This window comes from Grus americana, chromosome 1 (assembly GCF_028858705.1).
Source record: "Grus americana isolate bGruAme1 chromosome 1, bGruAme1.mat, whole genome shotgun sequence".
NCBI lineage: Eukaryota > Metazoa > Chordata > Aves > Gruiformes > Gruidae > Grus > Grus americana.
The window spans coordinates 135971089-135983294 of NC_072852.1; the positions used below are offsets into that span (position 1 = coordinate 135971089).

Consider the following 12206-nt stretch of genomic DNA (forward strand, 5'->3'; position numbering starts at 1 on the left):
GAGTAGATCCTCGTGGTTACCTGACAGCGCAGCTTGACTTTCCAAGAGTTTGGACAGCGTGCCCACTTTTATTATGGTCAAGAAAACTGACAACCACTAGGATGTTTCCTTTTAAATCCACTCAAGGCCCCAGAACAAATTTTTTAAAAGTGGAAATTTGTTTTCAATTCCCCTATCAGAATACATAAATATGTGACATAGGGCAGGCATATTACATATCAAGGTAATGTTTTAGGACTATCAAGTCTCCAAGAGGAGATTGTAATCATCTAATAAAAATAGGGCTGGCTTAATTATTTAGGCAGTGTATGCAATGCTCAGATAACCATATAAGCCAAACTCCAATTAACATATCTCATGACTGATGAATTACTCCTATATTTCCTCTTTAGATCCTGAGGCTAGAGTAAAAGTAATTTGTCAAAAAACTGTTTTCATTCCAAGTTACTTTATTTTTATTTTTTTTTACCATAATGCTTCACCAAAATGTGTCATCTCTGTGTTTTGTTACATGGAAGAGTAGGCTATCATCTTAGGTGCTCTACTTCCTATGAGAACAAATGAACACAGAATAATACAATCTATGATAACAGCATCTATTCCTTATTCTTTATTGTTATTTCTCCTCACATCTTCCTTTTTTTCTAACTTTTGTTATTTTTTTAACCTTAATTCAAAATAAAAATATCCACTGTATTCTTGGAGCTTCTTTACTTGATAACTTTTGGCATTCGAAAAAGGAGAGGTTACTTTCTCAGACTGGTCTGCCAGAAGCCCAAGAATCTTGAAAGGTCTCCAAAAATGCTGAGGATAGTGGATGACACATAAAAGGGGTCATTTACTGCCAAAGGGAATAGACTTCATTGACTTTGGTTTTGTAAGTCTCTGCACCTATTAGAATATAATGCTTTTATTGCATTTGGTAATGCATTCAGTAATCCAAAGCAAAATGAAGTGAATGGAAGGACTCCCAGAGGTTTCAGTGAGCTTTGAATGAGACTTTTTTTCTGCACAGATTGCTCCCTGGGGAAGGAACATGCATTCATTAAGCACTGTGCATTAAAGTAACACAATATGAATGTTATGCAGCTGTGTAAAATACAGTTGCTATCACTTACATGACTTAAAGTATCCTCAAATGTTTTGCTTTGTGCCATTAAAAGTAATTCATTTTCTTGGACTGTTGCTAAGATTTGGTTTATGTGTTTTAAGAAGAAAGCAATCTGAAAAATATCCAATTACTAGCACTGCAGAGAACTCATTATTCTTTCAAATTCTTTTTTGAAAATGCTTTAAAACTTTTGATTCTGTTGATTCAACAAAAGGGAAGCTGTTTAAAAATAAATAGAATAGCAAGAGAATAGTCATTCAATGCTCTGAAGAACTGTTTTCTAACACTTCTCAATAATTCTGCACTATTGTACCTTGATATCCTCCCCTTTATTCCCCCAGCTTATACACAGCTGAGACCATAAAATATGTAAAGGCATATTCTATGTTTCTGTGCCCCTCATAACGCACAGATGTTCCTTAGTCCGTATTTTGATGAATGCATACTGCCGGTTTTGTGCCGTGGGTCTGAAGCTTCCAGAAGGCGTTGGATCTAAGCATGTGCTGAGTATTGCATGGATGTATGGTAGGTTACATCAGATTCCTGATTGGTGTGCCATAGAGTTTCTCTGCGTAGATGAAATCCAGCAAACTCTAGGTGCAAAGGATCTCCCAGGCTCGTGCACAGGACTCGCATAGAAAGCTCGTGGTTTCCTGAAGGTTTCATTGTGGATGTGTGGTCACGCTCATCACCCAGCTGGCAAGCAGGATTTCTGCTCAGCTGGCTGATCGGCAAGAGCTACTGTTGTAGCTGGGTGCACAAACATTTATCTAACTAAAGTTTCTAAGTGGAAAACAATGACACAACCAGAGGAATCTGGACACGGAGTATCAGACTTACACACATGAACATGTGGGAAGGAGAACTGATCATAGAAACTTTGCTATTTTGGATCACTGTTCCTGGGCATTGCAGTGCTGGATTAGTCAAACTGGAGAGTGGGCATTCAACCGCAGCTACCCAGATGAATGCCTTTCCATCCCCTAACACTGCCAGTAAGAGTAGCTCTGGTCACAAGACCCCTCGCTAGTCTTCTGTAACAAGCACAACATAATCTCATCACTATAAAAGAGGTTGACACCATGGTGAGTATTTCTCTGCAGATACTCCCTGTACAACAAATCATGTCCATGTTAGAAGCAGGACGCAGTATTGCTCAGCTTATGCTAAAACTGTAGAGGAAGAGAACCTTTCCGCTTTCTGAAACACTGCAGGTCTCCCTCCTAGAACAGCAGCTTTGTTGGGATGTAAACTCTCTCATGGTTTATTTTTACCTTTTGTAACAAAGAAATCAACTTTGTAGAAGAATATGGAAAAAAATGTATATTGATTTCTTTATTGCTATGCTGCTGATATTGGAATTTGACCCTATATTCTTAGCCAGAATTTCAAAATACTATGAAAATAATAATTCCACAGAAATACTACAAAATTTACCAAATAAATATAATTATATTTCATTTGGAAGAGGCTTTCTAGTTGTTTCTCTTACATGCAACAAACATGAGCCTCTGCTGGAATTAATTTAACTTTTCTCTTTTCTTTTCTTTTCTTTTCTTTTCTTTTCTTTTCTTTTCTTTTCTTTTCTTTTCTTTTTTCTTTTCTCTCCTCTCAATCTTATGTTTAATTTTCAATAACTGAATGCCTAATGTCTATGTTGCCATGACCCATCATTATGAAATCTGGGTATCAAAATGACTATTAGTTATTAATATGGAGGGGAAAAAAAAAAGTAGGTTTAAGCAAAGAGAATTGTCATATAATTTTATACCAGGGTTGAAAACAATATGTAGACATTTACTTCTAAACAGTATCACCTTCATCATTTAGATAGAAACTTCGAAACTGACAAAAAAAACCTAACCAGGAATCTTCTCATCACAGTTCTTGTTTGACTTTTTTAGGTAAAGGAATTATTCCCTTTAAAGTTGGCGAGGTTTGACACTTTGTTGTTTTTGTGGTAAACCTCTACTACAATAGAGAAGAATGAGAAGAAACTCTTGGCATGAGACATTGGGTAAATTAAAGGTGAAGTTGAGTTGTATAAATGTGTGTTAATAAGAATAGGACACAAAGGAGGATGGGGCAAAAAAATATCACTCGTATACAAATCTAGGCTGCTTTCACAAAGCATAGTTGCATCTATTTTTTTCAATACTCTTGAAAAAATAACCCTCCTGTCATGTCTTATTCTGTTAGATATTCATGCTTGGAGCAATTTTTAAATGGATGTTTTATTGACAGTCTAAGTTCCTGTGTTTTGGCAATATGTAGACAGGACTTAGAAAAGCACTACTTCTAAAGAGCCATTTTGGGACTTCAGATTTAACGCATTCGATTCACTTCTTTTCATATTTTTATTTCTAAATGCTGGCCAGATTTTATTAAGAAATACAATTTTGGTATTAAGATAGAGATGAGGTTTTAAAATAGCTCAGTGCCTGCAACAACAACAACAGCAAGAAAAAGTTGATTCTTCTTTGTGTGAGGAATCAGATACTGGTGATATGAGACCTGTATGGCTACACATGGCTATACAGCTACGTGTGCACACAAAGTCTCTTTTGAAGCACTTTGGTTTTGATCAGTCCTGTGTTTCTTCAGGCACCTGATTCATCCAAGGTGGGAGTCAGATGGCAGGTATGCTAACATTTACTTAGAATCACATTTTTAAGTCAACTGGCGCACCTTTAAAAGACCCCACGAGGATTAACTCACTTTATATAGAGACCAAAACTGTAAAGTACAGCTCAGCTGAAATACACAGTGGAATTGCAACAACCAGGTGTAGGCTGACTGAAATAAGTGTGCTAGGCTCTCTGGTGAGGTACTTTCCCCTAGTGCCTACCCTCTGGCAAAAGAACACAGCAGAAAATACTAGGAGAGGATGGAATAGAGCCAGAATATCACCATTCTCTGACAGCTGCTGAGTCAACATATTCTGGATTTTCCCATTTCCTCCACTCAGCAGAAACCCAGAAAATTATCCAGCAAATACTTTTCTACTCAAACGTGGCAGAATACAAAAGGGAGAAACATTTCAGTTGGATCAAGGGCATATGATGAAAAGTCTTTCTAAAGTGTTAGCATTTTGGGCATGCTAACACTGCAGAGCTTCTTGGCAGAGTATGTTTGCCCAGTTGGAAATGTGGGTGGAAATATCCACTACAATGATTGTACCATCTCTAATTCTCCAGCCAGTTAATTTGGAAGAAACTTGGAATATATCAGCATGGAATCATGTTGTACCATCTAGACACAGTCTTCAGTGACTGCAAACTTGCTATCTACAGAGCCTTTATGCTCCTTGCCAAGATTACCTCTTCGTTGACTTTCTTTTCAGAGTGTTCACTTGGTAATATTGACTGAATTGTCTGAACAAGTGTTTAAGAAATTATCCATTTGAAATTCTGAGTTAATATATGAAAGGTTTTCAGTTTGTATAGAAAATTATATGTTATTTCCAAGTGAACAAGTGAAGCTGAACCAAATGTTGTAGTCACCAGGTTTTTAAGTGATGCTTTCTCATTACCAACAGAAGAGTAACATAATCTATGAAGTTTTCGAAGTTGCCCTATGTATGCTTCATTTGAAGAAATTACCGTATTTGGAATGAGACTAAATATGATACTGAGGGTAAAGTGGAACAAAACACAACATGCTTTTTGGAATGGACTGTGATCTGTACAAACAGTCAAAATCTGTGCTTTCATTGCTACTAGAGCGGTTTTATGATCCCTGTGATGCTGGACTGCTGTAAAGAGGACCCTTCAGGGAGTGTATCATCTCATGACTCCTTAGACTATTGTAAACTGATCTACCTCTGAGCTCTCTTCCATAAAATTGTACAAAGCCTGAGCATGCACAGGACATTCTGCTGGGAATGCTATCAGCCGAAACATTCAGGCTGTGCCCATGCTGAAAAGAGCTGTCAGCCTGACTGAACAAAGAATCCAGCCTGTAATCTGTAATCCCATCTAAAGCATCTGGCCTGGATTAAAAAGACCACAAAATTCTAGTGAGAGGACATTTTTGTGCATAGACAGGATGGAGGACTGCAGACAACACTTGAACGACAACATTCAAGTTCTCACAAACTAATTTTGCCATGAAGCAAAGACATCAGCAGTTCCTCACTGAAAAGATTCTCCAGAGATACCTTCTAGGTGTATATGTGTTATATATATATGTGTATTTTATATATATATTTATATTTATATATACTTATATATCTATTGGACTAAGTGTCATATCTAGCAACATCAAGATATTTGAGAGTCTAACAGTCTGGAAAAGACCAGACAGAGTTTAAGAGGTCCTCAGTCAGACAGAATGTCAATTTTTCCTGGAAGTCCTTTTAGAAATCCAGTCAGGTACCTAAATACTTCAGAAAATCTGGCTCCTAAGTGCTGAAAGCTAAGTATCAAAACTAGCAGAAACTCATTAAAAATCCATACCTTTGAACCCTCTGGCCATCCTGTAAACCTGCCTTAACCCAAATGCAAGGGTATTGCAACAGTTTAACATCACACTGCTATCTCTTTTTCAAGTATTTTTATCAGATGCATATTTACACAGATCTTTCAGAAACTTCAAAATTAGTACAAATATTTCTTCTTAATAAGAAATGGGTGATACAAAATTATTTCCTTACTTTTGGGAGGGAAGCTCTCGATCCTGAACTTTGCGTGGTCATTGTCAAAACTGTAGTGATACCCAGTGCGACTCTGGCTGGAGCAGCATCCATGTTGATCCAGAAAGAAACCCAGGACAAAATGACAATCAGCAGGCTAGGAATGTACATCTGGATTAAATAGTATCCCATCTGACGCTCCAAATGAAACTTGACTTCAATGCATGTAAACTTTCCTAGAACACGAAATTACTTTCATAAATGCTTTTTGCACATTTTTATCTTGTTTTCTGAACATAAGTTAGATGCGTGGTCTGTTTCCTAATCTAAAGCTATAAGCAGGTCCTGATACACAAATGTGAGTCAGCCACTTGTTGCACGCTAGCTTGGGAGATGCATGGGACCCCAAAAGCAGAATGTGCCCAGTTCTTCACGTTAACTGAGAAAACGAATATTACCACAGTTGATTCACATCCAGAAAATATAATGTAATGTTTATTTTCTCAAATTTTAATAAGATTTTACTTTAGTCAAATATAATGTTTAGTATTAAAAGGGACAGCATTTTACTCTTTTAATTACATGAGATTAAGCAAATGTACTTAAACAGACAAACTGTAAACAATTAGTCTTACAGTCCTATGGTAGATCACACCCCTTCTCATTCTGGTCATGTCAATTGCTGTGTCAGTGGACTGTTTCTCACAGCAGAATCAACTCGAAGCCTACTTTGAATTCTGCCAAAATTCTAACTCCAGGAAACCGACAGCCATGTCTTGCGGGAGGTGGGTGATTCTCCAAACGACAGATAGCAGCTCCACAGGGGTAGCGGAGGACAGAAGTTCCGGATTGCCTGACGGTGGAGCTAGTCGTGCAGTGGGGGATGCAGAGTCCTGAGTTGCAAGAGTTCATCAGCTACTAATCCAATCGGTCTGTCTGCTGCTCTCCAAATTGCTATCCTGACTGTGGTTTAGGTACCGTGAAGGCTCTCACTCGAGGCAGGCTGAGCCAAGTACAAAAACATCTGTCCTTCCTGAGATTTCATGCTAACAGTTTCAAAGGACCCCTTTTGTGTTGATTGGTCAAATGCATGAAGATGCATTGCTCCTTGTTCATCCTTTCAGGTGAAATTAGATTTTTTGCTCCTTTTTGTGATGCATGCATAGTTTTTTGCTAGTCTGGAAAGCTGAATGGCGGGGCGCGAGAGTTAGCACAACGGCCAATGCAGAGGCTGTTTGTCAAAGAGAGGAGGGCAGAGGAGCTCAATAATATGTTTTGGCAGAACAGAAGCGCATCTATGAGTGGACTGACCTGTTGAGTGGCCTGACCTGTGACCCTGAAGACAGACTCTGAGACCTGGAGAGCGATTGATCCTGACCAGTCTGCCGGTGCAGAAGGGGACTAGCGCCTTGTGATGTGGGTAGGAGGAGAAGGCTGAATAATACAGCTTTTATCCACATTTCGATTTCGCAACAAACCTGAAGGAGCATGCTACAAAGAGAGCAATGCGGGTGCCTGTAGGCAAAGTTTTCTTTTGCTTGAATACTGCTTTTCAGTTCCACTGGCCGGGCCACACACTTTTAATTTTTGGTAGTTAGGCATTCATTTTGTTTAACTGCATGTAATGGAACTACTAATTGGCATTTTAATCCTTTGTGGGAAATCTTCATGGGTATACAGGGAAGCTACTGCTCATGCTCTCTCTCCTCTCTTTCTTTCAGTGTTTGACCCTACAAAATGTTTATCTGACAGTAATTAGAAAAGCAGATGAACTCACTTATTCAGAGTTTGAGTTATGTGCCACAAAATGGCTAAATTTTGTATCAGCCAAATTACAAATGGGTAAGCTCTGTCTATTGGAATTTATTCTTGATTGTTCCCGTTAAGTGTGAGAAAAGATAAGTCACCGCAGTCCCCCTTTCCACAAGTCTTGGACTGTGGAATCACCAAGTTTTCCTTCCTTGGCACTTTCAGCCCCAAAATAAGAAGCTGTATTTGTAAAAAATAAAATGAATAATTTTCTTCTCATAAGAAACGAATGTGACTTATTTTTGGCAGAGGCAGAACCGTTCATGTTGTGTTATTTCACAGAGTGAAACAAATGTATTTGATGCAACCAGATTGGCTTTTACGCTGAAATGATGAAAAAGCTATTTGAGATGAGAGGGATTATATCTAATCCCAGCAAGCACCCAGCAAACCATTCTCTAAATGCTGTCCCTATTAAATAAACTCCAAGCAGCTAAATCCAAATTTTAAGAGAGTTCTCTCTGCTCTGTAAAGCTAACAACAGAAAACACAACATTTGAAACTTCAAAATAGCAAATATAGGAAAAAGATTACAGTATTAAGCAAATATTTAATTTCCCAACATTTCATATCTGTAGACTATTCAGATCATCAATGAAAGTATTGTCTTTTCAAATACTGTATTTCATAAATTAGACCACATGTGAAACATGGTGAAAATTTGGTATTTTTCTTCACTGGTACTTTTATATGCTGGAGAAATAAATTAAGTTCAGAAAAATCAGTACTTTAAAAATTATGAATCAATATTTAAGAAAAAATTCAGTTTGGTAAAAAGGTTTCATTTTAAGGAAATCAAAACAACTAGATTTTTAAACTATTTTTAAGATTTTAAATTCCTTAATGATTTTAAGGATATTAGAATATCTTTAATGAAATTAACGGAAATTTGGAAACAAAATCCTTGACACAAACAAAAATAAAAGGGAGAATTTTTCATTTTTTCATATTTAAAAATATTTTTTTTTCATTTTACCCATCTTTTTCCTTTAAAAATTGACAACAGATACCATTGGAGCAATTAATAGAAAAAAAAAAAAGAATAATGCTCACCAGTGTTGTAATGTTTTGTGCAATAACCAAGTTCTTTATCTTCTTTCAAAATAAACTGTGGCAAGGTTAAACCCTCTGCAACTTGCACAGGTCCATCACTTAGCCACTCAAATATCAGATCATTCATAGTGTAGCCAACTACAATAAAGAAATCAGAGTTTGTTAGATGGTAACTGACTGCAAGACATCAAAAGCAAATATTATTATGTCTGAGAAGCATGTCTTTTATCACACTACATGTTATCTCAGTTATATTTCTAAACTGATTAAAAACAACACTACTGCTTTTCGTTACTAGTTACTATTATTGCACTATTACTCTATAAAGAGCAACAAATAACACCATTATGTTCTGAAATACTGCCCCAGTTTCCCACTAAATGTAATTTTGCTGGCCCATCAAAGATACCGTTTACAACTGAAATGACATTTCTCTGTGCCTATGTATCAGCCTGCATTTTGCTTTATTTTCATCATTCTTTCATGATGGAGTTGGTGGGCACCAACAAAACAAGGATTTCTAGACTGCAGAATGCTGGCCCTTACCCAGTTGTAACCTGTGAACCTACCACTGAGAGGTGTGGAGGGGAAAGACAGAGCCTTCAACTCACTGAAGTCTCTTTTTTTCTGCAATGGCTACATCTTTATGGGTAAATTTTACAAGCCGTGGCCACTTTCTGGCCACAAAGGCACGTGGTAGCCAGCAGCGCATACCCATACAGCTAAACCCGTTCTCCCCTCCCTGCAAAAAAACCAAGGTGGCCTGGTACCTACTGACTATTGGGAATGATCGCCGGCACATGCCATTATCCAAGCCACCCTTGGTTTTGTCTGGTTGTTACCCGGTACAGGTCAAAATGGTGCCACGGTGTGTGCTGACAGCTAGGCGGTACGGATGGGTGCATGCCGGTACCCGAGTCCTGTAGGACCTCTGCTTCATCGAATATGCTGCTTCCATTTTTCAAAAGACCATAGCATGTCTTGATCAGACATAGCTAATCCCTGGCTGCGTACTAATTGCTCTTACTTTCCTGAGATTTAATTTTTCCTGCACAGCATCACGGTGGTTGTCCCTGGAAGTGACTCAGCCCTGATGGGTGAGTCGATGTGCCCTGGGAGGGGAGAAGGGAAGAGGGCAGGAACAGCACAGCAGGACCCACACGGTATGGTGATGGACAGTTAAAGCACTGTTCCTCCATGATTTTCCCTTACAAAATAGGAATATTGAGTCTCACCACACAAATATGACAACATAGATACTATCTAATCACCAAAAGTTATCGTAAAATATTGGTCTTCACTAGATAAAGCAATTGGACACTCACAGCTCTCTAGCTGCATTGTGCATGTCTGTACATCCATAGGAAAATTCTTCAAGTCCATGGGACAGGATAAGGTTAAAGTAAGCCTAAAATTGGAGGGGAAAAGAAAAAGAAGCTATTAGTAGAAATCTACAGGTTTTATCCAAAACCTCATATTTAGAGTTTAAAGGATCAAGACCAAATCTTAACACCTCAGATTTTGGATCCTCTCTCCCCTCTGAGCTTTTACGGACATAAGAGCTGTGAAGACAGAGCGTGTAAGCAAACCAGGCGCTCGCTGGCTGCGTTGGCCGAGCAGAGCAGGGACAGAGAAGACAACATCAAGATTGCAAGAAATGCTCTCCACTAATGTACCGGTGAATGTTTTATGTATAATACTGAACCCAAATAATGCAAAAGCTGAAATGACTGATCATGGGACACACATTTTTAGCCTTTGTTTTGGAAAAGCAAAGGAAGGAAACAACAGTCACGAGGTTTTTTTCCAACAGAGAGTGCTTTTGTTGTGTATGAGGCCCATTTCCAACCCTTCATTCTTACTGCTTAGCCATTAAAAGAAAGAAAAAAACACCATACAGTAAAAGCTAGAATCACATAGCATTAAAAGATAAAGAGTGCAGACAGAACAAAGTAAGCCTAAAGGAACATTATCATACAAACTAAATTTCTTTTTTAATTTTTCAGTTGTTATTGTCCCAGATAATGCATAATTTTACTTGGATGGGAATATTCTTAATGTTTCTTTCTCTTTGTCTTTTTTTCTTTTTAGTTCACTTTTTCACATTTGATTGAAATCTGTTTCAAGATTTCTCCTCTGCCATATTTCTTTTCTTGTTTGTGTAGGGAGAAAAAAACGTTTTTAACAAACCAAGATACTGGGATGACATAATTACAAACAACTAACTGCTTTGAAAAAAAGAAGAATTGTTAAGATTTTGGGTTAAGTCATATAAAAAGAGTACATTTTTATTTCAAATTACCTTCAGCACAAAACCCACTTTGACACAAAGAAAGAAAATAAACAAAAACGTCTGCACCCATTTACTGTCAAGGACAAGAACTATATTGTCTGATTTGATGGTACACTGAAACATTAACACAGTACAATGAGAATAAATTTTTTAATTATGCCAGTGAACCCACAGGCCAGCTGCTAATCTAGAAAGTACATTGTCCCACAGACAAATGAGATCTGTATGGAGAAATATTTCACTAAGCTCTGTCTCCCATGGTTCTTTTGTGCTTCTCACCACATACAGCTGATTCAAGCTAATTCAGTCTTTTTCTTCATCCTGTGAATTTTTGGGGATGGCCTGACTGGGCCTTCTACTCCTACTGTCCTGCCGTCAAATCACTATAACAAGAAGATGATATTTAGGTAACTGAGATTAAAATGGCCTCAGCCTGACCAAAAACCTCATTCAATATCTCAACCATTGCCTTATGGTCTACATAGAAAAAAGTCACATTATTTTCCTCTTGACACAGGCTTCGGTGTACAAGAAGATCATATCGGGAAATTAGAGATTGGTTTTCTGTGGCAGTGAAGTGCACTGAGATGAAGAAAAGTTCCCAGTAATCTTCTCAATACCACCATAGTAAATGAACTCCCATTTAACCTTTGGGAGAAAGTAGCATAAGCATTAAAGAAAAAATTAGTCATCTAGAGAAAAAAATATATCTAGTAGACATATAAATGTCATTGGAAATCTGCCTTTTACTCATCTAAATATTGTAAGTGCCCTGCAAATGTTAACTAGTCTCATTTTTACTAGGTAATTTCCTGGATTAAAGATTGAGCTATTTAAATTGCTAATCTCCAGTATGAACAAAAGAGTGCTTCTGCCTTTTTTTCTGAAATGTTGATATATCAGACTCTCTTCCTTCTTTTCAGTCATCTTCTAAATATGGCTTAGATGTTTAAGTTCATTTCAAGCATGCCTCTACGCAAATGCAGCCTTTCTAAATATGTCATTTATTTGTACTCATTGAAGTAGGCATGGCCTATCTACCCCTCAGGTTTTACTGTGTGTATTGCGCGCTGACTATGCTTCCTTCCCCTTCATCCCTTTCTACTCCCCCAAATGCTCAAATGATCTGGGGGTTTGACTACATACATAGGCAGAAGGGTCTCTTTTATTAGTCTAATATCAAACCCATGAGAAAGTGAATACATCCAGTTGCAGCTTTCAAGCCTCCCAGGGATAAACTGATCTATCTATCTATCTCCACTGATGTTAGGTAGATATACCAATAATTTTTTTCTGGAGGTGAGCTG

The 12206-nt window shown here is 37.7% G+C and overlaps 1 protein-coding gene across 3 annotated transcripts in view; it reads right to left on the reverse strand.

The window, feature by feature from the left end:
* Positions 1-12206, reverse strand: part of GLRA2 (glycine receptor alpha 2) — a 134258-nt gene that overhangs the window by 79211 nt on the left and 42841 nt on the right. For all 3 annotated transcript variants that reach the window (XM_054838929.1, XM_054838940.1, XM_054838950.1), the window contains 3 exons: positions 9932-10014; positions 8607-8744; positions 5766-5980 (listed from right to left, as the gene is read on the reverse strand). In XM_054838929.1, coding sequence (XP_054694904.1) covers positions 5766-5980; positions 8607-8744; positions 9932-10014 — 436 coding nt within the window. The remainder of the gene's footprint in view (positions 1-5765; positions 5981-8606; positions 8745-9931; positions 10015-12206) is intronic.